Source organism: Stegostoma tigrinum, chromosome 22 (genome assembly GCF_030684315.1).
Source record: "Stegostoma tigrinum isolate sSteTig4 chromosome 22, sSteTig4.hap1, whole genome shotgun sequence".
Classification (NCBI taxonomy): Eukaryota; Metazoa; Chordata; class Chondrichthyes; order Orectolobiformes; family Stegostomatidae; genus Stegostoma; species Stegostoma tigrinum.
The window spans coordinates 43,925,803-43,951,487 of NC_081375.1; the positions used below are offsets into that span (position 1 = coordinate 43,925,803).

Here is a 25,685-nt window from a genome sequence, read left to right on the forward strand (position 1 = left end):
GAGCGGACATGGGACGGCTGGGTAAGTGAGGTAATATATTTGGGCGGTTAATTTACCCGAAACACTACTTAGGTAGTGTCTCCCACCCATCCTCCTCCTCTAACCAAAAATAAATTTGGTAAGGCCACTAGTTTTTTTTTCCTATAATCTGTTTGGGAATTCCGAGCAGTGGGAATGGATGTTAGGGCAGTTGCATGCTCCTCTTGCAGAATGTGGGAGGTAAGGTAACCACTAGTGTTCCCACTGACTTCATCTGTGGGAAGTGCACCCAACTTCAGCTCCTCGAAAACCGCGTTAGGGAACTGGAGCTGAAGCTGAAGCTGATAAACTTCAGATCACTCGGGAGGCAGAGGGGGTAATTGGAGAGGAGTTACACGGAGGTTGTCACACCTCGGGTACAGGATAAAGGTAGATGGGTTACAGTCAGGGGATGGAAAGGGAATAGGCAGACAGTGCAGGGATTCCCTGTGGCCATTCCCCTCAATAACAAGTACACCCTTTTGGATTCTGTTGCGGGGGTGACCTACCAGGGGTAAGCCATGGGGTACAGGTCTCTGGCACAAAGTCTATCCCTGTTGCTCAGAAGGGAAGGGGCGAAGAGAGAAAGAGAGCATTGGTCTTTGGGGAGTCCATAGTTAGGGGGACTGATCGCAGATTCTGTGGGAACGAGAGAAACTCGCAGTTGGTGTGTTGCCTCCCAGGTGCCAAGGTCCGTTATGTCTCGGATCATGTTTTCCGGATTCTTAAGGGGTAGGGGGAGCAGCCCAAGTCGTGGTCCACATAGGCACCAACGACATAGGTAGGAAAAGGGATGGGGATGTAAGGCAGAAATTCAAGGAGCTAGGGTGGGTGCTTAGAGCTAGAACTGTGTTGTTATCTCTGGTTTGTTACCCTGCCACATGATAGCAAGGTGAGGAATAGGGAGAGAGAGCAGTTGACATGTGGCTACAGGGATGGTGCAGGATGGAGGGATGCAAATACCTGGATAATTGGGGCTCATTCTGGGGTAGGTGGGACCTCTACAAATAGGATTGTCTACACCTGAACCAGAGGGGTACCAATATCCTGGGGGGACGGGGGAAATTTGCTAATGCTCTTCTGGAATGTTTAAAGTAATTCAGCAGGGAGATGGGAGCCTGAATTGTAGCTCACGCCCAGGAGGTTGAGAGTAGTGAGGTCATGAATAAGATTTCAAGGTTGCAGGAGTGTATTGGCAGGCAGGAAGGTGGTTTGAATTGTGTCTACTTCAACACCAGGAGCATCCAGAATAAGGTGGGTGAACTTGCAGCGTGGGTTGATACCTGGGACTTCGATGTTGTGGCCATTTCGGAGACATGGATAGAGCAGGGACAGGAATCATTGTTGCAGGTTCCGGGGTTCAGATGTTTCAGTAAGATCAGGAAAGGTGGTAAAAGAGGGGGAGGTGTGGCATTGTTCGTCAAGAACAGTATTACGGTGGCAAAAAGGACATTTGATGAGATCTCGTGAGGTAGTATGGGCTGAGGTTAGAAGCAGGAAAGGAGAGGTCACCCTGTTGGGAGTTTTCTATTGGCCTCCAAAAAGTTCCAGAGATGTAGTGGAAAGGATTGCAAAGATGATTCTGGATAAGAGTGCAAGTAGCAGAGTAGGTGTTATGAGGGACTTTAACTTTCCAAATATTGACTGGAAACACTGTAGTACAAGTACTATAGATGGGTCAGTTTTTGTCCAATGAGAGCAGGAGGGTTTCCTGACACAGTATGTAGATAGGCCAACAAGAGGTGAGGCCACATTGGGTTTGGTACTGGGTAATGAACCAGGCCAGGTGTTAGATTTGGAAGTAGGTGAGCACTTTGGTGACAGTGGCCACAATTCGGTTACGTTTATTTTAGTGATGGAAAGGGATAGGTATATACTGCAGGGTAAGTGTTATAGCTGGGGGAAAGGCAATTATGAGATTAGGCAAGACATGGGATGCATAGGATGGGGAAGGAAACTGCAGGGGCTAGGCAAAATTGAAATGTGGAGCTTGTTCAAGGAATAGCTGCTGTGTGTCCTTGTTAAGTTTGTACCTGTCAGACAGGGAGGAAGGGATCGAGCGAGGAATCCCTGGTTTACTGAAGAAGTTGAATCTCTTGTCAAGAGGAAGGAAGAGACTTATGTAAAGATGAGGTGTGAAGGCTCAGTTAGGATGGTTGAGAGTTACAAGTTGGCCAGGAAGGATCTAAAGAGAGAGCTAAGAAGAACTAGGAGGGGACATGAAAAGTCTTCGGCAGGCAGGATCAAGGAAAACCCTAAAGCTTTCTATAGGCATGTGAGGAATAAAAGAATGAATAGAGGAAGATTAGGGCCAGTCAAGGACAGTAGTGGGAAGTTGTGCATGAAGTCCAAAGAGATAAGAGAGGTGCTAAATGAATATTTTTCGTCAATATTCACGCAGGAAAAAGACAATGGTGTCGTTGAGAATACTGAGATACAGGCTATTAGACTAGATGGGATTGAGGTTCATAAAGGAGGTAGTGTTTACAATTCTGCAAAGTGTGAAAATCAGTAAGTCCCCTGAGCTGGATGGGATTTATCCTGGGATTCTCTGGGGCACAAGGGAGGAGACTGCAGAGCCTTTGGCTTTGATCTTTATGTCATCATTGTCTACAGGAATAGTGCCAGAAGACTGGAGATTAGCAAATGTTGTCCCCCAGTTCAAGAAGGGGAGTAGAGACAACCTTGGTAATTATAGACCAGTGAGCCTTACTTCGGTTGTGGGTAAAGTGTTAGAAAAGGATTATAAAAGAGATAGAATTTATAATCATCTAGAAAGGAATAATTTGATTTGAGATAGTCAATATGGTTTTGTGAAGGGTAGTTCGTGCCTCACAAACCTTATTCAGTTCTTTGAGAAGGTGACCAAACAGGTGGATGAGGGTAAAGCGGTTGTTGTGGTGTATATGGATTTCAGTAAAGCATTTGATAAGGTTCCACACGGTAGGCTATGGCAGAAAATATGGAGGTCTGGAACTGGGGGTGATTTAGTAGTTTGGATCAGAAATTGGCTAGCTGTAAGAAGAAAGAGGGTGGTGGTTGATGGGAAATGTTCTTCCTGAAGTTCAGACACTAGTGGTATACCGTAAGGATCTGTTTTGGGGCCACTGCTGTTTGTCATTTTTATAAATGACCTGGATGAGGGCGTAGAAGGATAGGTTAGTAAATTGGCGGATGACACTCAAGTCGGTGGAGTTGTGGGTAGTGCGGAAGGATGTTGCAGGTTAGAGAGGGACATTGATAAGCTGCAGAGCTGGGCTGAGAGGTGGCAAATGGAGTTAAATGCAGGAAAGTGTGAGGTGATTCACTTTGGAAGGAGTTACAGGAATACAGAGTACTGGGCTAATGGGAAGTTTCTTTGTAGTGTGGAAAAGCAGAGAGATCTTGATGTCCATGTACATAGATCCCTGAAAGTTGCCACCCAGGTTGATAGGGTTGTTAAGAAGGTGTACGGTGTGTTAGGTTTTATTCATAGAGGAACTGAGTTTCGGGGCCATGAGGTCATGTCGCAGCTGTGCAAAACTCTGGTGCGGCCACACTTGGAGTATTGCTGACAGTTCTGGTTGCTGCATTATAGGAAGGATGTGGAAGCATTGGAAGAGTGCAGAGGAGATTTACCAGGATGTTAAAATAGTATCAGAGATAATGGGAACTGCAGATGCTGGAGAATCCAAGATAATAAAATGTGAGGCTGGATGAACACAGCAGGCCAAGCAGCATCTCAGGAGCACAAAAGCTGACATTTCGGGCCTAGACCCTTCATCAGAGAGGGGGATGGGGAGAGGGGGGAGGCGGACCGAAGATGGAGAGTAAAGAAGATAGATGGAGAAGGTATAGGTGGGGAGGTAGGGAGGGGATAGGTCAGTCCAGGGAAGACGGACAGGTCAAGGAGGTGGGATGAGGTTAGTAGGTAGATGGGGGTGCGGCTTGGGGTGGGAGCAAGGGATGGGTGAGAGGAAGAACAGGTTAGGGAGGCAGAGACAGGTTGGACTGGTTTTGGGATGCAGTGGGTGGGGGGGGAAGAGCTGGGCTGGTTGTGTGGTGCAGTGGGGGGAGGGGACGAACTGGGCTGGTTTAGGGATGCAGTTGGGGAAGGGGAGATTTTGAAACTGGTGAAGTCCACATTGATACCATTAGGCTGCAGGGTTCCCAGGCGGAACATGAGTTGCTGTTCCTGCAACCTTCGGGTGGCATCATTGTGGCACTGCAGGAGGCCCATGATGGACATGTCATCTAAAGAATGGGAGGAGGAGTGGAAATGGTTTGCGACTGGGAGGTGCAGTTGTTTGTTGCGAACTGAGCGGAGGTGTTCTGCAAAGCGGTCTCCAAGCCTCCGCTTGGTTTCCCCAATGTAGAGGTAGCCACACCGGGTACAGTGGATGCAGTATACCACATTGGCAGATGTGCAGGTGAACCTCTGCTTAATGTGGAATGTCATCTTGGGGCCTGGGATAGGAGTGAGGGAGGAGGTGTGGGGGCAAGTGTAGCATTTCCTGCGGTTGCAGGGGAAGGTGCCGGGTGTGGTGGGGTTGGAGGACAGTGTGGAGCGAACAAGGGAGTCACAGAGAGAGTGGTGTCTCCGGAAAGCAAACAGGGGTTAGGATGGAAAAATGTCTTGGGTGGTGGGGTCGGATTGTAAATGGCGGAAGTGTCGGAGGATGATGCGTTGTATCCGGAGGTTGGTCGGGTGGTGTGGGAGAACGAGGGTCTAGGCCCAAAACGTCAGCTTTTGTGCTCCTGAGATGCTGCTTGGCCTGCTGTGTTCATCCAGCCTCACATTTTATTACCAGGATGTTGCCTGGTATGGAGGGAAGGTCTTATGAGGAAAGGCTGACAGACTTGAGGCTGTTTTCGTTCGAGAGAAGAAGGTTGAGAGGTGACTTAATTGAAACATACAAGATGATCGGCGGATTAGATCGGGTGGACAGCGAGAACGTTTTTCCTTGGTGCAGATGGCTAGCATTAGGGGACATAGCTTTAAATTGAAGGGTGGTAGATATAGGACAGATGTCAGAGCTAGGTTCTTTACTCAGAGAGTAGTAAGGGCGTGGAATGCCCCCTGCCTGCAACAGTAGTAGACTCGCCAAGCATTTAAATGGTCTTTGGACAAACATATGGATAATAATGGAATAGTGTAGGTTAGATGGGTTTGGTTTCACAGGTCAGCGCAATATCGAGAGACGAAGAACCTGTACTGTGCTGTAATGTTCTCTGTTCTATGTTCTCACAGTACCAGGCACCCGTCTTCAATTTCAGCCTCAGGCAACTGTCAGTGTGGAGTTTACATATTCTCTGCATGTTAGCATGGGCTTCCTCCTGCAGTCCAAAGATGTGCAGGTCACGTGGATTATCCGTAGTATCTGGGGGTGTGCAGGCTAGGCAGATGCTAGATGGGTTATGGGGTTAGGGGTGGGGGTAGGGTCTGGGTAAGTCAGTGTTCGACACACACTTGATGGGCTGAATGGCCTCTTTTGAACTGTAAGGATGCTATAAGGCTTGTTTTGCAAGGGACAAGCTGATTGGACCAAATGGCTCAATTTATCTCCATTTATCCAGTGTTTGATATTGCAGATCATTATTCGCTAAGAAATGCAAGGAGCATGGGAGGAATAGAAAAGAATTAAAAACTCTACTCTTAAATCCCCTTCGATATGTCACACATACACTTCTGATACAACCACTCATCATTCAGCTAGCCCATCACCATTTAGAGTTCACTAATGGTGGAAAACTCTGGTAGCTAGATTTCACAAGACATTCACAGTATGTGTCTGGTTAAGTCCTTGAAGTGTTGCTTTTTATTTCTGGACGTCACTAGCTAGGTCCCCGTTTATCATTCATCCCTAATTCCTTGTGAGGTGGTGGTGGTGGTAAGGACTGCCTGAGGATCTGACTATTATGATGTGAAAATAAAACACAGAAGACCTATGTTTTGAATATATATCTCATTGAACAGTTCTATTGTTTTTCTTTCTGGGCACACTTACTTGGTGCCTGGCAATGAGGAATTTAGAAGGCTACTTATGGCCTGCTAAATGAGCACTATAATGCACAGTCCAAATTCACAGTGACTTTTGCCAAGAAAATAGTGAAAACTTGTGGCAATTCACACACGTGCAGTTGTTTAATGAAGTAAATTCATTATCTATCCTTAAGTCAGGTTCAATTTCTCATTTCAAATGTGACAATTAAAGGACAACACTCAGATCCTAATTCTGCTTTTGCTTCGGTGGTGTTGAGATCACAGACTAGCATCAACATTCTGACAATATATCATTAAGAAAATGATCATGATTCGACAATCTGTTTTTAAAATTCTGATTGAGAGATAGAATTTGTTTAGGGTACGTGGGAAAACTCCCTATTCTTCCACCATATAATGTCATGAGATCTTTTCAAAAAACAGACAGATGAAGTCATGATTTAACATCTCATCCAAAAGATAACACCTCCAACAGTGTATTGTTCCCTAGGTACCACACTGGAGCGTTAACCTTGATTACATGCTCAAGTTCTGAACTGGGATTTGATCCCAGACCATATGGTTCAAGGACAAAAGTGCTGCCAACTGAATCACGGTCGACAGCTTCGTAGGCATGAAATGCTAACTCATTCCCTTCTTCCCCGGAAAGCTCTCCCATCGTTTCTCATAATTTCATATGAAATGCTGCAGGGATGCCACCTCACACGAGCTATCTTTCCAGCAGTACTGGACACAGTGCTCACTGTGTGGCCCATGAACCATCAGCCATGCTTAAACAAGACCAAAAGCAAAAGAGGCCGACATCAAACATCGCACATGCTTTGCTCCAATAAAACTTGCCATTGAATTCTGGAAATCTGTTCAGATTCCCATTTCACATAAGCTGCAAATAATCATCACTCTGGGTAGAGCCAAGCCAAATAATACGAGGTTGATAAGATATCAGCTTTCACACGAGATATGCTTCGAGGCAAGCAGTGCAACATAGCAAGGAAATAAATCATAACTCTCAATAATTTATTTTCTTCACGTAAATGAGTTTCTCAGCACCCCTGGCATCACTTTATTGAGTTACAGATGATATAATCTTATTGAACTGTATAGGTGATACTAACAAGTTGACACTAAATTAATGCATTGTCAGTATGATAAATAAATGTGGGTATTAGCCGAGAAATTCAGAGCCAGCACACATTAGAACACTCTAAGGAACTTATTCACATTATTAGATATACAACGCGATGTCCAAAAGAAATTAAATAAGCAACATAATTATGATCACAATCAATCTCTGCCAAAAAGCGAAATATAACAGCTGAGAAACAGTTGTGCAGAGACGCATTTCTTCAGTTTTCCACTGTAACAGATGCATTGCATAGGGAGCAGCAGGAATGAAGTACAGGATCACAAATGGATCTCCTGGCATTCCATCAAGCACAAGCCAGAAAGAAACCTTGCAAGACGCAGTTTGCCTTGTAGTTATGAAGAAAAGATTATCGAATACCACCCTCCAACAGCACCAGTCTTGCTCGATTTCCAAACTGCCTTCCAGCAGAGGAAGAAACTTCCAAAATATCCCAGGTTGAACCCAAGAATTACCCTCTGCTCCAGAAATGACTTGTTATAAAACGTATTCAGGAGTAACATCAGCAATCAGGCTTGAGGCACTCTTGGTCTCAGGACTAGGGACTCACTTAAACAAGAGCAGCAAGCTGCAGGTGTCTGATGCAGGTTCCTGGGCAGCTCAGCAGGGAATCAGATTCAAAATTAGGCTGCATCAACAATAACAATCCTCAGGCAGGTCCTGTAGGGGGCTAATCGATAGGTGTTGATGGAGGTTAGCGGTTGGGCAGTGATTGACATGGGCACAAAGTTGATTTAAGGCAGTCACAATCAGGAGTACGAAGGAAATCAATGAGGGGTCAAGCAATGGACTGACACAACCTTTGGGACAGTTATGGAGCTGGGAGGAACAGTGAATCACTTTGTGACTGTTTATTCAAATAAATGATTTTCATTAAAATGATTTCTTCTGGTAATCAGTTATCCTGAATGTGGCGGGCTTGCGTTAGCCCAATTTCTGGAAGCTGTGTGAAATAGTTTGTCAGTTTAGTGACTTAAGTATTTGGTTATTTGATAGAATTTAATTGATTAGTTTAGTCTCCATAATTGATCCGAGTTCACTGTACTCAACTGATTTTGCTTGGGGAGAGCCTCCAAGAGCTGAAGTAAACAGATGCCACCGGAAAGACTCAAGAAGCCCTGCCTGTGCATGTGTGTGGACAATTCTTGTAATTAAAGGCACAGAATCATAGAATCCCTACAGTGTGTAAGCAGGCCATTCGGCCCATCAAGTCCACACCAACCCGCCAAATAGTATCCCACTCCCTCTCCCCTAACCCCATAACCCTGCATCTCACATGGCTACTGTTAGAATTAGAATGAGATTTATTGTCACGTGTACTCAAATGAGTACAGTGAAGCTGCCACTTGTGGTACCATCCTAATTACAAAAGTACCTAGGGACAGTTTTTCCAGTTGCATTTCATGCAAAAATAGGGGTGAAAAAACCCTACCTAATCAGCAAAATATAAGCAGTTTAGTGCGGCCAATCCACCTAACCTGCACATAGACACAGAGAGCAAGTGCAAATTCCACACAGTCACCTGAGGGGGGAATCGAGCCTGGGTCCCTGGTGCTGTGAGGCAGCAGTGCTAGTCACTGAACCACTGTGCCACCCAGCCACCATGTATTAAAGCACTGTCCAAAAGCATGTCATATTTATGTTTCAATTAGCATCATCTCTGCATTGTCCAAATGCAAATTGGTTAAACAAAATATGCTATAAACCAGCAAATACGCACTAATCCTATGCACATACACAAATAATCTACCATAACAAGGTGTAGAGCTGGATGAACACAGCAGGCCAAGCAGCATCAGAGGAGCAGGAAAGCTGACATTTCGGGCCTAGACCGAAATAATCTTACACCTGTTTCAGGAAAGGATGCAGCACACTTGTACTTCAGCTTTTACTGATATGATAGACAGAGAATATTAAGCACAGAACCCGCGCACACAAAACATTAGTTTTGGGATCAGCAATTTCTTGGTTTCCAAGTCTGTTCAGTATCCAAAGAAATAAAACAATCATGACTTGACACACTATACTGTAAGCCTTTAATCACATACCTGTCTGTCAGTGGTGTAATTACCAATCGAGGGGTGTTACCCAAATATTCATAGGAATACAAAAACTGGGCATCACAAATGTTGGCAAAGCAATGTTTTGCTTCATCGTCCCAGCGATGGCGAAGCTGGGAAAGCCACACAAAGGCCTGAGAGTTTTCAACCTATGAGAATAAACGTAAACCATTAATTGACTGAACAAAGAGTATACTGCACTCATAAGTACACTTCCATTGTGAGCGGAATCTTTTTCTAGCCTTGAAAAACAATAAGATACAAAAATAAACTTTCATGATATAAAGAGAAAGGCCTTGAGGCATTTTCATTGGTTCAAACCAGTCAATTTCAGATCAATTGGTATGCTCCACCAAATTACAAGAAACAAAAAGGAAGAGAAATGGTGTGTTCAGCCTTTATAGCAAAGGCTAAAAAGATCTCACTGTGATTATATCGGGCCTTAGTGAAATATTACTGTGTAATTTTCATCTCATTCAAGGAAGAATGTATGTTTGCCTTAGTGCAACAAAGGTTCGACTGGGCTGAAGCTGGGATGGGAGGGGATTTTTAAAAGGTATGGCTAACATCTGGATTGTGTGAACTGGATAGATTCATTGTTACCAATCTTTCTTACTGATATTAGTCCAAGCTACAGACACCATGTAGTGAAGCTTACCTACAATACTTCAACATAAGATAAGCCCAATTTTCATAAGTAAATATACTTATTATAAAATAACTAAATTTACATTACATCTGAAATGAATGACGTTCTCATGTCAAACATTACAGTCAAATTAAAAATATATTGTCCCACTTCAGCTCTCTGCTATTAACACCAAGAATAATCATCAGTGCATCAGTGAAGAACATATGGCCAAAAGCCTTAGCTCCTCTCAGGAACTTTCCTTCGCATCCTGATGGGCAGAGCTCATCTTGTGACATAAATCAACCTAATCACATCGTAAATGTTTTCTACAACTCTCCTGTGAGGACAGATAGTTCCAGTTGCACTATGTACACTGAGGGACAGAAAAAAGGAGGTTCTCTCATTTGATGCAATAATATTTTTTTTCCAAAGGGTCTTTAACCCAGTAGGTGTTAAGTGGATTATTCCCCTGCCTGGTAAATTTAGAACAAAGACTCACTGTCTCAGAACACAGGGTAAACCATTTGGACTAAGACGGGTAGGAAATTCTTTCCTCTAAGGGTTTTGACTCTTTGGAATTCTCTAGAATTCTAGAGAGCTGAGGATGATTAGTTATTGGACATATTCAATCAAAGGTGGTTAAATGTTTGCATATCAAAGGAATCGAGGATACGGGTGAGTATTGGAAGAAGAAGAAGTTGAGGTGGAGCTTAGCTATGATTTTACTGAGTCAATTCAGAGAGCTGAATAGCTACTCCAGCTCATTGGAAGTCACGTGTTGGCTTGACCAGGACAGTAGATTTTCCTTTCTGGACATGTGTTTTAATGGCAATTGACAGTGGTTACATAGTCATCATTGAGTTAGCTTATTATTCCAGTTTGTGTTTTTTATTGAATTCAAATTTCACTATCAGTCATGGTGGGATTTGAAACCATGTCCTCAAAACATTAACCTGAGATTTTGGATTTAGTCCATTGACGTTACCGCTTTATCACTGCGTTTGTCATCTCAAACTGTGCTTTGTCTCAAGTTGTGATATCATCCAACATTAGGGAGGACAAAATGTTCGGGATTGCTGTGTAAATACAGCTTTTATCATAACTGGGGCCCATCTGCAGGTTGTCCAATCAGTGTTTGGAAAATGGCTACTTGCTGCTCTCTTGAACAATGAGTTATCAGGTCAAGCAGTCAAAAAGGAACATGAATAAAATTACATAGCTTTTATTTTTGAAGTTACGTTTGGGTCCATTCCAGGAAAACGTGAAGTGATGAACTTAAATCACACTTCAACTATAGCAACCGGTATTTCCTGCAACAAACACCCTCCTGCAAGCTCACTGCAGGGAACATTGACCATGAACGATTGAACAAGTAATATTTAATTGTGGTGATTTAAAGAGGTATTTTGTTCTGGGATTTTTTTTGAAGAGAGTTTGTAAAGGCAAAAGTTCCAAACCGGCACTGAAGGCAGCTTAAGTAAACAATGTGAGAGAGGTTTAGGTTTTTACTTAAAAAGTTGAAACAATGGGAGCAGCCTGAATGGGTGTGACCAGCTCTCTCAGATCAGGCTTCCAAGTTCTTTTTCAGCTTTAGCAGTCAAAAGTTGTTTCGGGGCTCAGAAAAGTTGGAGCTTCAGTGAATGATTCCTTGCTGCTATTTTCTTTGAAATCTCTCAATGTTGTTTCCTCCTGGATTGGAGAACTGCATTCAAGAATCTGTGTCTGAATACAGCTTTTTGCCAAGGGGTGTTTGTGTGAGATGTTACTGTTATTGGAATAGTTAATTAGTAATAGGTATTTTATCTGTTGTTTGACTAAGTTTTCCAACAGTAAAGTTATTCTAAACTCTTCTTTTGTTTGTATTTTACCCATAGTGTTTAAATAAAATGTGTTTTGCTTAACAATGAGTAATTTGACCAGTTGCATCATATCTAGAACACACACTTTACATCTACCTATAACATAAGAAAAAGTTAGGGTCTGGGCTACCTGCTTAGAGTATTTTGAGGGGGTCTGGTCTGCCCCATAACACAATAGACTCACCATTAACATCAACCATCAGTTTTCCATTAGGAAGATATTTTAGCAGCAGGATAATGATACTCATTATTAATCAACTCCCGTAAATCTAGAACATAGACTGGTACTGTCATATACGTTGACTTTCCAGCACCAGTGGCAGGCTTCCTTCAAGAAACTGTCCATAATTATAGGAGAAAAGAGAACAATAATATAGAGTGCTCTATATGAAAGACCAACCTTCTGAGCTATTATCTTGGCGACAACATCACGAGCATGGACATCAATGGTGCAGATGGTCATGATCTTCTGTCGGTCGCCCTTTGAGAGTTGGCCAATGAGCATAGTAATGAGCGTGTTCAGCTGGTTCACCTGTTTTTTGTAGTAGTCTTTCATGGCATTTTCATACCCTTCCTCCAGTCTGGCAAAGGAAATGCCAACTTCTGTAGTCCACCAAATCTGGGTACAACTAAGTGCTACCTGTTTCATCAAAGATGGACAACTTTAGGCGACCCACTCTGGCGATGTTAATATGAGTTTTACAGCTGGATTTACATTCTCTAAGCAGGGAGCTGAAATATGTGCAGCGGGCAAGTGGGCATTTAAGTGCCAAAATCCTTCTTGGAGAGTGTGTGGAGCAACGGGAGGGCACAGCTTGCGATGGAGATTTTTGCGTAAGATTTTTTGAACTTGTCTTTCAAAACGTTGTCTTATTCAGGCTGTGGTTCACAGCACATCTGAGATACTATGAATGGAGTCCTTTAAAAAGTTGGCCTGAGACCATGACAATCACAGAGGACTGGGCGAAGCCTCTACTTGTCATAGAGCCAGTTAGATTGAGAGTGCAGAGGATAGAATAATGTATCAATGTGCAACCTTAAACTGCACTTGCAAAAATCAAAACTCCCAGGAATGGGTCTCAGTTCAACTTGTCAGAGTCACACCTCCATGTAATCTTGCTAACTCTATGAAAATCCAGCCTTTAATCTTTGAATGTCATTGAATGTAGATTTATTTCAAGCGATGTTCCATTTAAATCAAAACACTTAGTTGAATAAATGTTTAATTAGCTTTAAGAGGGAACCAAAAGCCAGCTTGCTGGAACTCAGGCAATCATTTGAGAATAAAAAAAGTAGTAAATGTCTGTCAAAAATGTTACCAAACTGAAGTGAAGCAAGTCATGTCTTTTGATTAAATTCTCCCACAGAATATGGATATTGCTGGCTGGATCAGGAGATATTGCCATCCCTATTCACCAATCAGAAGGTAGTAGTGAGAGAATTCCTTAACCATTGCAGGCCATGGGCTATGGAAAAAGCCAAAGTGCCATCAGAAAGAATGGCTTCATCCATGAGACACCACAATTTAGATTTTAATTCTACTTACGCTATTCATTAGGCAGAGTGTAAAATTAAATAGTAAAAGTCACATATTTACAATAGAAATCACCTGATTTCCATCAATGTAATTTTACTGGAGAGATAACTTGTAAGACTCTTGACATTTCCATTGGCATGTGATTCTGTTCACCTGATTATCTTCTCTTTATTCCCTAGTCACTGTTTCAGTGAAGAGCAAAACTATCTCTTATATCAATCAATCATTGTCCCAAAGCTGAATGAAAATACGGTATTTAAATGAAATGCAATCTGCAGGTCAATTTGTATCAGTGACAGCAATCAGACCCATGACTTGCTCATTCCAGCTTACCTGAGCTGGGTAATCAAAAAGCCATTGATCTCTTGGTTTCTCCTCATAGGCCATCACGCCTTCAGTCATTTCATACCTCACTGTCTCTCGCATGGAATCAAGTACCCGATTCAACCAGATCTCAACCTAGGAGGGGAAGTGAGGTCAGTGTCCCCATTATGACACAAGTATGTATTTTACAAGTTTCTGTAAACTGACAGGTAAATGACGTAAAAGGTAACATTTCAAAGGCAAGGGAAACAGCTGGAAAAATCCAGAAAAGAAAAAAAGCAGACATTTGTTAAGGTGACCTGTTCCGTGAGTTAGATGTGCCAAGTCCCAACAGCTTTCCAGCCCATTCACGACCAGTCGACTGAATAAGTCACACTTTCCTCCTACTACTCATGGGCACAACATCCAACTAACTTAAGTCACCCTTTGTACAACTTGGCTTCAAGCCTCAATTTAAGCTTATCGAGATTCTAAAACAAAATATATTCTTTCATGAGATGTAGGCATTGTTGGAATGCCAATATTTGCTGCCCCTCCCTAATTGCCTCATAACTGTTCCCTGAAACGGCCTCAAATGCCATTTAGTATCTGGCATATTTCTAGTGCCTCAATTCAAAAGGAGAGGAGACAAATGGAGGAAAGAGATGGTGCAATTCTTCAAATATAGAAACTGTCACTGTTACAATACTCAACAATCCCAATTTTGCAGAAGTGGATCATGCGATTTTCAAAGAACTTACCTGCTTTCGAATTGACTGGAAATCATGCCACCAAGATTAAAAGAATTTCAATTCCTATTTAAAGACTTGAAGCATTTGAATACCTGTGCCAGGTTTACCTACCTGCCCACTGCAGTCACAAGGGTCTTTAAAGTTCACATACTCATCCTCCTTGCTGTACATCCCTAAGGCCATTTTAGTTGGCTTATCGTCTGCTTCAGTTTGGAAGTTCATACTCGCCATGTTGTCAAATAATTTGGACAGGTGACGCTGAACCTACAAATTTAACGTTTCATGAGCACACGTGAAACAGAGCATTGACCTGTTTCTTAAGCAGATAACATGCAACTCATCCTGAACTTGACAAATCTGTGTTTGCTTCACATATACAATTTTGAATTTCCTAATAGCTGCTGCACATTGGAGTCCCATTTCTGTAGAGAAATGTCACATTTCAACTATTACTTTCCTTTACCACTCAGAGATTTCTCTCACTGATACTTCTCTGATACGTGTCCAAGTATCCATGATGAAAGCAGAGATTAGGTCAAGCCAGTCTACTGATTGGGTTTCACTCACCCTTCCAGATAAGAATATGCTTTGGAGAAACTTTTCTCTGAGAAATAAACATCAAACTAATGACAATGCAGATCTTAAAATCAAAAACACATTCCCACATTCAGAGGAACAAGTTACTGCACTCTTAAAGGGCACACAAATTTGTTCATCATCCAATCGAGAATATTGGAACCTGAAACTATATCTTTTCAACATCACAACATAGTTTCCACTGAAGTTTATGGATTTTTGCGGATACCCAGAGATTATGATGATGGGACCAAGAAACATGGGCTCGCAATTCAATGAAAAAGTGCAACCATGTTTCCTAGCAGCTCGGCTCCATTCTATGTTGTTCAGTGTTAGCTGGTTGCACAGTGCATTCATATACAACATTGGATTTAATTTGTGCCAGTTTAATTCGTGTGTAACAAGCTGTAAGTTATGAAGTGATGGGTTAGCTGCACCTTTTCTCCAATAATAACTGAGCATGTGCATTTGAGCATGTCACATTAATGTTAGATCAAATGGAGCTGGGACCAGAATCTATACGGTTCCAGAGATATTGACTCTTACTGACTGTAGTTCACATTTAATAAATTTTGGCGATGGTTGCAGACATGAAGGGGGTCTACCTTCTATGAACAACGTGATCATACTATGCATCCTAACCTGAATAAGAAAGAGCACATACTTGGAGAAATTCACAACCTCTGTTCAAACTATTGCAGATCACAAAGCTGGTGGCTACGAGGAAAATTAAACAACAATAAAATTTCTGTTGAAGGTGTCAAACTTTATTTATTTTAGAATGCCAGTCAGGAATAATGGCTCTGGTGCTGAAACATACATGAATAATGATGCAGGAAGACCCCATTAAGAAATGGGTCATTTCTTGGGCCATTGTCACATCATGTGATGTTCCAAACTACATCAATTCACCTCCATGAATCTTTTATGCAGAATATACACAGATTCTTGATTCCAGAAAGACAATACCAAGACTCTGCATTTAAATTACCGTACAGGAAAACAATTATCAGCCAACCAGATGCCGTTGTGGCTGTTGCCTATAAACACCATTAAGTAGTGCCAGACAATGAAAACTCCTACAAACTGTTCTCTTTTGAATCTCTGCAGAGACTGCCTGGAATGTCCAGTGTTAACTTTCCAAATGTTAATGAAAACAGCATTTGACTATTGCAACTGGACCCCAATGTTGAAAAATAGCCTGATAACATAAAATAGACTCACTCAGATTGAAATGCGGATTCAGTATCTGTAATAACAAGGTGAGAACTTAAGCAATAACAGACAAGCACCATACTTGGTAATCATACCAATGATACTTAACAACAGAACCTTTATTCAGTTCTGCATTCTGGATAATAAGAGAAATCATAATCTTTTTGTTTGCACTCTCTTTGGCTCGCATAACTTGGAAAACTGATTTAAAATTCGCCTTTCCTTTCTCCTGTTAAATTACTGCATGTTATACATTTCTATTCTGAGTTATTAACTTGTCAGCCTGTATCAACTCATTTTTAGACTGAAACAATACAAGTTTCATCATTTTTCAGAGTCTGTATTATTCGATGAAACAATGCATCAGGATATCTATTCGTCTCTGAGCCATGATTAACGATATTTAATTTAACCGGCTCATTTTTATTAGAAGTATATCAAATAAACTCAATTAAAAATGCAGTTATTCCAAAAATTAATCTTAAAGATTAAATATTTATAAAATAATTGCAACAAATATAACTTCCTTCTGCTTTTTTGAAAATACATTTGTTTAAACTGATCCCTTGGGTGGGGACTTGGGGACGAACAAATAGGATGCTATTCTGAAAAATTACAAACTGCGACTCAGCTACTGCAGCCATTAAAATTTGCATTTTTAAAAAGCAATCATTTCCTTCAGGCCTACCTTTCCCTAATTAAAGATGGTACCATCACACATTTTCCATCAGTTCTTCCTTAAACTCCGCGAATGAAATGAATTGACTAGAATGCAGTGATTATGATGTAATACATGCCTTTAAACAATGTCTCATCTGAAGACTGACAATTTAGCATTGCCATCCCTTCTAAACGCACAAAAATCTTTTCAGGAACATGAAAGTTATTGACTGACTTAACCTCGTTCCCTGCGCAATCCACGCCAGTTAAGCAAACTATTGGAAACTGATATCTGGTCATAATCCAATAAGCCTTATCAAGTCGCATTTAAAGCAAGTTAAGGCAAAGAAACATTTTTATTCCCACCAAATAATTTTTGCCTGTAAGTCTTTGTCAGCTTGGTTAATATTGTGAGTGGCTGAATGTATCTACAAATATAATGGAGAGGTGTTTGCCCAATTATATTATTGACAACTGATTTATAGTCTTCTGTAATGTTTGCAACTCACCAGATGAGGGTTTGTGCCATTGGACAGAATATCCAACAAATCAGCAGAGGAAATGAAATAAAACCTGGGGAATGCCAGTCTTTTAGTGTCGAGATATTCCGCCAGTGCTTTTTCACAGAGAGCCAGTCTGTACAGGGAAAAAAACGTTAACAGGGCATCAACATATGATAAGTCTGACATGTTATTTGAGCTGTCTTAAGTTAATGTACCATAAATCTTTCCAACCTTATTTGGAGAAAGCTTTCCCCTTTGCAGTGATTTTGAAAGCTATCCTGGCACAGGTTGTTTTATTTGCCAATATTCAAAAAGGAACTACATTTTTTGGAGCTCTTCATTCTCTGGTAGTCATGTGTTGAGTACACATAGGAATACACAGAGTCAGCCAGCTGGTGAGCCAGGAGCAGGACGCTGGTGGCAACTATTGGCAGCGCTAGGAACTTGGATTTTCCTATTTTGTTTTGTCTTTTCCAAGTTACTCAAAATGGTGCCAATGCATGGCAAAAGTTTAAACTTTTCACTATATTTTATATCACAGAATCCCTACATTGTGGAAGCAGGCCATTTGGCCCATTGAGTTCACACCAACCCTCCAAAGCACATCCCCCACCCAGAACCACCCACTACACTATCCCTGTAACCCTGCATTTCCCATGGCTACCCACCTGACCTACACATCTACAGACACTATGGGAAATTTAGCACGGCTAATCCACCTAACCGACCTAACTTTGGACCGTGGAAGGAAACTGGAGGACCTGAAGGTAAGCCGCACAGATAAGGGGAGAACGTGCAAACTCCACACAGACAGTTGCCCGAGGCTGGAATTGAACCAGTGTCCCTGGCGCTGTGAGGCAGCAGTGCTAACCACTTAGAACATAGAACATCACAGCACAGTACAGGCCCTTCGGCCCTCGATGTTGTGCCGACCTGTCACACCGATATGAAGCCCATCTAACCTACACTATTCCACGTACGTCCATACGCTTGTCCAATGACGATTTAAATGTACCTAAAGTTGGCGAATCTACTACCATTGCAGGAAAAGCGTTCTATTCCCTTACTACTCTCTGAGTAAAGAAACTACCTCTGACATCTGTCCTATATCTTTCACCCCTCAATTTCAAGCTATGCCCCCTCGAGCTCGCCGTCATCATCCTAGGAAAAAGGCTCTCTCTATCCACCCTGTCTAACCCTCTGATTATTTTATATGTTTCAATTAAGTCACCTCTCAACCTTCTTCTCTCTAATGAAAACAGCCTCAAGTCCCTCAGCCTTTCCTCGTAAGACCTTCCCTCCATACCAGGCAACATCCTAGTAAATCTCCTCTGCACCCTTTCCAAATCTTCCACATCCTTCTTATAATGCGGTGACCAGAACTGTACGCAATACTCCAAGGTGCGGCCACACCAGAGTTTTGTACAGCTTCACCATAACCTCTTGGTTCCGGAACCACTGAGCCACCATACCGCATATATTAAATGCACGTGAAAATAAATGATTCAAACTTATATACAGGGGTTACAGAAAGCCACTGGGGACTTGGACTCAGCCATATTGCATGAGAGAGTTAATTTTCCAACATGCACAGACTTTTTCAATATCCTCAGCCTTGAAAACCATATCAATTAACATCTGCTGGTCTGTTTTGAAAAAAAATCCACAAATATGGTAAAGACCGAATTTTGCCATCAAACATAATTGGATGTCAATGAAATCATGATGATTATCCTTAGATCCAAGGCACATTATTTCAAGCTGTACCCGGGCATTGTCTGAAAATTCCAACTAAACTCTGATTGCTGCATCGTGTAAGCAGTTAATATGAAGGGAGCTCCAATAGTCTCAGTGAGCACATTAACAAACCTCTTGGAAAGGAACATCCCTGATCCTGAATCTAGGATGGAGCCACAAGAGGTCTTCAACGCCAGGAACTTCTAAGGGTTGGCGCCGACCTGTAGGCCCAACAAGGGCTCTCTGTTAAATCAAACACCGCCTAACTTCACATTATAACCTCAACTCTTTTAACATTTAATCAAATTTGATTAAAAAGTTATGGTTGACCTGATCTGGATGTCTTCAAGCTTTTCACACAATCCTGGTTTGTTAGTAGCTTCTACCACGTTCGGAGTTTGCTGAGCATCCCAAGCCAGCTCTTTAAAATCTACATCAATTCCATCAAAGCGCTTGGAATCCTAAATGGCATGTAGAGTAAGGGAACATTTTCAAATGCATTTGAATTTATTGTACAAATTGTATTTATCATCATATATTACCCACCAAATAATTTCACAAAAGCATGAGCAGAATAAGCTTTTCAACTCAGAGCTTGATCTACAATCCATTTAAATCAAGGCTGATGTGTACCAGAATACACTTTCATTGCTTTTCATCCACATATTTAATCTTTAATATTTGAACTGACTCTTTGAGCAAGAGTTCTTTATTTATGTTACTCCTTGTAGAAAATAGTGCTTCTTAGTTTCACTTTGGTAAGCTAAAATATCTCCCCTTGTTTTGAATCCCTCCACCAGAACTTTATTTTCTGCATCTATATTTTCTAATTCCTTTATCATTTTGAACAACACAATTAGATCACTGTTCATAACATCCTAAACTCAAGGAAATACAAGTCACTTTTATGCATCTTATCCTAATAATTGAACACATTAGCCCTTTAAGCCCTGATGTTGTTCTCGTGAATCTACTTCTTACCTCACCAATGGCCAATGTATCATACCGATCCACAACCAAATCCTGTGCAACAGGTAGCATCTGATTACAGCTCCACAAAAGTAAAGCATCACCTCCTGTCTTTAATATTTAGCCTTCTTGAAATGAAGGCCACCATCCAATTGGTCTTTCCAAATACTTTTCATACCTACATAAACTAGCTTTTAGTGATTTGTATTCCTGAATATTCGAATCACTTTGTTTCTCTAACTTTCTGTCTCAGCTCAGAAATTGAGACCTGCACTTCTAGTATCATAACTTAAAATGCAAAAAGAGGTTTTAACAGTTTCAGAGCTCTTGAAAATAACGAATTCCTTTGTTTGTCAGAAATGGTTTTGTACCTCAGGCAATTGTGAGCGAATGTCTTCAGACCCAATGAAGATGCTTTCAAGGTGTGACCACGTGCGCTGCACCTCAAACCAAATAGAAATGACGGAGTCAGCTACAGACAACTTCTTCTGCCAGCTAGACACCTCCTCCAGAAAGAAGGCTATGTACTTGGAAGTCATCAGGTTCTGCAGCTGGACTTGGTTGTCTTCCAGGGTCTCAATGAGCTCTTCATCAGATTTGAGCAATGGGACAGAAGTGCGTGAGTGGCATTCATACTGAAATTCCATGGTGCTCCAGGTCGTGTCCAGTTCCTTCAATACTTTCTCCATGCCCATTTCCTTCACCGCCTTGTCAACAATTCCACGGACCTCATCTTCAAAGTTGTGCAGGTTCAGTTTCAGGAGATCAGCTAGAGTTGTGCCGTCGTCCATTGTGAATGTCACATGCGTAGCCTGCATTAGTTGATACCAATGTCTGTCCCGAATAGCTGGGTTCTGAAGTTCAGCTACAGCGCGTAATGAAGTCAAAATGTTCTTCACCGTGTTGTCCAGCCCAGCGAAAGCATCCCAAGCCCTCACCTCCTTATCCAAGGCTCGAATATCTTTAGCAAATCTTTTGCACTCCATTTCCATGTTTTCAACATTGATCTCCCTCCACTTTGTAGTCTTCCAGTCATTCATACTTGAATCCACGAGAACAATCATATCCCAGAGTTCTTTCAGCAGATATACTTCCTTTCTGCACTGTTTTAGTTGTCTGTAGTCTGGCACGTTAACCTCAAACAAACTGGCAGATTCAATAATGCTGTGCATGGTTGCTTCCATCTGGCTTATCTGGCAATGGACAACATCCAACATCTGGTAAGGCTGCATACTGTTGAACCTGATGAAGTAGGAGAGTGAATTTATGTAAAGCAGCATACAATGTGGTTTTAAAAAGCACTGCAACTTTTGTTTATGCTGAGATATTGACTAAAATTACAAGCTCAAGAAAGGTCATTGGAACATCAAAGGTAATCCAGCAAAGCTTTCACCAGAACAATTGATAAACAAGAAACCATGCTGAAAAACAGACTTGAGATACTGGCATTATTTTCACTGCAACAGTGATGACTTTGACAGGATTAAAATGGAGTTAAATTGCACCTACAGAACAGAAATAAGCTCATTGCCTCTATTGCCATTACACCCCACAGACACCTCCTACTGCTCTATCCAGTGAGTTGGTCACACCATGAGTAACAGCTAAACAGCCAGAGAAGAGTTGGGCGTCCACCAGGAAGACAAGCAAGCATGGGTAGGCAGTTCAGGATCGTCCTGTGGCCATTCCCCTCTCAAACAGATATAGCATTATGGGTTTTGTACAGGATGGTGGCCTTTCACGGGTACTCAGCACAACGGCTGGGAGGTTCAAAATGTAGGTGAGCAGTAGTAATGGGGACTCTATAGTCAGGAGTACTGAGGGGCATTTCTGTGGTTGCAAGCGAGGCTTCGAGATGATGCATTGCTTCCCTGGTGCCACTGTCAAGATTGGCTCTGAACGAGCACATTTTAAGGGGGGAGGGTTGAGCAGCTAGAGGTTGTGGTCCGAATTGGTAATAATGACATTGACAGAAAGACAGATGGTATCGTGCAAAGGGAGTTTAGTAAGTTAGGTAGAAAGTTGAAAAGCAGAACGCCTAGGGTTGTAATCTCAGGATTGCTTCCAGTGCCACACGCCAGCGAGGCTAGGAATAGCGAAATAATATAGTTAAAAGCATGACTAAAAGAGTTGGTGCAGAGAGGACAACTTCAGGTATGTGGATCATCGAGATGTCTTTTGCAGCAGATGGGACTTGTAATAGAAAGGCAGGTTGCATTTAACCTAGTCAGACACCAACATCCTAACAGGGAATTTTGCTACAGCCACTCAGGAAGGATTAAACCTAGTGTGGTAAGGGAGTGGGATCCAGAGCCGAACTCGTCCTCACCCTCAACAACTTCTCTTTCGATTCCTCTCACTTCCTACAGACAAAGGGGGTGGCCATGGGCACACGCATGGGCCCCAGCTATCCCTGCCTCTTTGTAGGTTACGTGGAACAGTCCCTCTTCCGCACCTACACAGGCCCCAAACCCCACCTCTTCCTCCGATACATTGATGACTGTATCGGCGCCGCCTCTTGCTCCCCAGAGGAGCTCAAACAGTTCATCCACTTCACCAACACCTTCCACCCCAACCTTCACTTCACCTGGGCCATCTCCAGCACATCCCACACCTTCCTGGACCTCTCAGTCTCCATCTCAGGCAACCAGCTTGTAACTGATGTCCATTTCAAGCCCACCGACTCCCACAGATACCTAAAATACACCTCTTCCCACCCACCCTCCTGCAAAGATTCCATCCCCTATTCCCAATTCCTCCGCCTCCGCCGCATCTGCTCCCACGATGAGGCATTCCACTCCTGCACATCCCAGATGTCCAAGTTCTTCAAGGACCGCAACTTCCCCCCCCCAGTGGTCGAGAACACCCTTGACCGCGTCTCCCGCTTTTCCCGAAACACATCACTCACACCCCACCCCCGCCACAACCGCCCAAAGAGAATCCGCCCCGTTCTCACACACCAGCCCACCAACCTCCGGATACAACACATCATCCTCCGACACTTCCGCCATCTACAATCCGACCGCACCACCCAAGACATTTTTCCATCCCCACCCGTCTGCTTTCCGGAGAGACCACTCTCACCGTGACTCCCTTGTTCGCTCCACACTGCCCTCCAACCCCACCACACCCGGCACCTTCCCCTGCAACCGCAGGAAATGCTACACTTGCCCCCACACCTCCTCCCTCACCCCTATCCCAGGCCCCAAGATGGCTTTCCACATTAAGCAGAGGTTCACCTGCACATCTGCCAATGTGGTATACTGCATCCACTGTACCCGGTATGGCTTCCTCTACATTGGGGAAACCAAGCGGAGGCTTGGGGACCGCTTTGCAGAACACTTCCGCTCGGTTCGCAATAAACAACTGCACCTCCCAGTCGCAAACCATTTCCACCCTCCCTCCCATTCTTTAGACGACATGTCCATCATGGGCCTCCTGCACTGCCACAACGATGCCACCTGAAGGTTGCAGGAACAGCAACTCATATTCCGCTTGGGAACCCTGCAGCCCAATGGTATCAATGTGGACTTCACCAGCTTCAAAATCTCCCCTTCCCCCACCGCATCCCAAAGCCAGCCCAGTTCGTCCCCTTCCCCCACTGCACAACACAATGAGCCCAGCTCTTCCCCTCCACCCACTGCATCCCAAAACCAGTCCAACCTGTCTCTGCCTCCCTAACCGGTTCTTCCTCTCACCCATCCCTTCCTCCCACCCCAAGCCACACCTCCATCTCCTACGTACCAACCTCATCCCACCTCCTTGACCTGTCCGTCTTCCCTGGACTGACCTATCCCCTCCCTACCTCCCCACCTATACTCTCCTCTCCACCTATCTTCTTTTCTCTCCATCTTCGGTGCACCTCCCCCTCTCTCCCTATTTATTCCAGTTCCCTCTCCCCATCCCCCTCTCTGATGAAGGGTCTAGGCCCGAAACGTCAGCTTTTGTGCTCCTGAGATGCTGCTGGGCCTGCTGTGTTCATCCAGCCTCACATTTCATTAACATGATTTTCTATTCTTTTCTCCCTTGCGCTTACTTAGCTTCACTTCAAGTGCATCTATGCTATTTGCTCTGGTCTCTCATTGTGGCAGTATCTGTGACACTCCCAGCATTCTTTGTGCAGTTTCTTTGAGTTCTTCCTGAATTCCCTCAGGATGTATTCATGGCCTTCAGCTCTTGTTTCCTCCCCAAGTGGAAAATACTTTGTCAATGCCTGTCACATCGCACACTTTCATCGTTAAAACAATCTCCCCTCATAATATTAATCTTTTCCAGAGAAAATAGTTACGGTCTGTTCAATATTTCCTGATGCTTTTCATTGTTCAGTTCAGGTATCATACTTGTTAATCTTATAAAGTGATTGAACATGGAGCAAATATGTTTTCTACGCAGCAGAGACCAGAACTATCTCACACAGCATTCTCGACAGTCTCATTAAGGTGCGATGGAACTTTGAGCCAGGTTGATAATTTTCAATTTAAACCTTTAGATTAGATTAGATTCCCTACAGTGTGGAAACAGGCCCTTCGGCCCGACAAGTCCACACCGCCCCTTGGAGCATCCGACCCAGACCCATCCCCCTAAAACCCACACACCCCTGAACACTACGGGCAATTTAGCATGGCCAATCCACCTAGCCTGCACATCTTTGGACTGTGGGAGAAAACCGGAGCACCCAGAGGAAACCCACGCAGACACGGGGAGAATGTGCAAACTTCACACAGGCAGTTAACCGAGGCTGGAAGCGAACCCGGGTCCCTGGCACTGTGAGGCTGCAGTGCTAACCATTGAGCGACGGTGTCGCCCAATGGATTCAAATGCATAGGTTTTTTTATGATCTACTTGTAACATTGGATTCCTCTGATCCTGTATCTCATTTAGATTTTTAATTATGCAAAAGGAGGTGGCCTCCTTATTCTTTCTGCCAAAATACATCATCCCACACATAAACTATACTGAAATTTGTTTATCAAAATGCAAAACAGAAAGACTATCATGCTATCATTTTTGTAAGGGTGTAGTTATAATGTAACAGGTTGAAACACAACACCAATTGTGCAAGTTTATTATGGCTTTCCATACATTTTTGTTTCTTTACTTAAGTAAAACTGTTTAATTAAATCACATTTCCCAATTTTCTATCTGCAAATGTCAAAATCTTACATCTGACTCCAAGTCCAAACCAGTAACCTAGCTTGTTTTTAAATGAGAAAGGGCACTCATCCAGCAAATATCTCTTCTGGCTGGAAAATGTTGAGTGGTCAATGGTTTAGAAATGGCACAAGGGTTATGAGGAAAGAGCATAAGGAACTTGTCTCTCTGCAGAAAACTGGTGAAATATGGAATGCTTTGCCACAGGCAATTGCTAAAGGAGAGGCAATTCCAGGCTTCAAGGAATCAGTGGCTCACATCTGAATCAGAGGTAAATGCAAGGTTATGGGGAGAGCACAGGACAGGGAATTTCGATTGCTCCAGCAACATTCAGAGATACAATACATTGGGTGGCTTCTTTGAATTTTCATGGTTCAATAATCTTGGCTGAGTTTTAACAAATAAAAGTGCATCAGGGATTTGTGTTTTTTTTAACTTTAATAAACTGCACTGGGAAAGAAAGATGCTACAAAAACTTGGGAAGAAAAATAATCTGTTGGCTATATTTCAAAATATTATGTTAATTTTCATACATCAGCATGCAATATCAATTTTGTGTCATTAATTCCCAAGTCCACGCACAATTG

The 25,685-nt window shown here is 42.8% G+C and overlaps 1 protein-coding gene across 2 annotated transcripts in view; it reads right to left on the bottom strand.

Annotated features, from left to right (window-relative positions):
- The window catches only part of LOC125463674 (dynein axonemal heavy chain 9-like), a 453,254-nt gene that overhangs the window by 339,980 nt on the left and 87,589 nt on the right, over positions 1–25,685 (bottom strand). For both annotated transcript variants that reach the window (XM_059653804.1, XM_059653803.1), the window contains exons 20-26: positions 20,319–21,189; positions 19,309–19,439; positions 17,248–17,374; positions 14,399–14,551; positions 13,566–13,691; positions 12,096–12,335; positions 9,194–9,354 (exon numbers count right to left, since the gene is read on the bottom strand). In XM_059653804.1, coding sequence (XP_059509787.1) covers positions 9,194–9,354; positions 12,096–12,335; positions 13,566–13,691; positions 14,399–14,551; positions 17,248–17,374; positions 19,309–19,439; positions 20,319–21,189 — 1,809 coding nt within the window. The remainder of the gene's footprint in view (positions 1–9,193; positions 9,355–12,095; positions 12,336–13,565; positions 13,692–14,398; positions 14,552–17,247; positions 17,375–19,308; positions 19,440–20,318; positions 21,190–25,685) is intronic.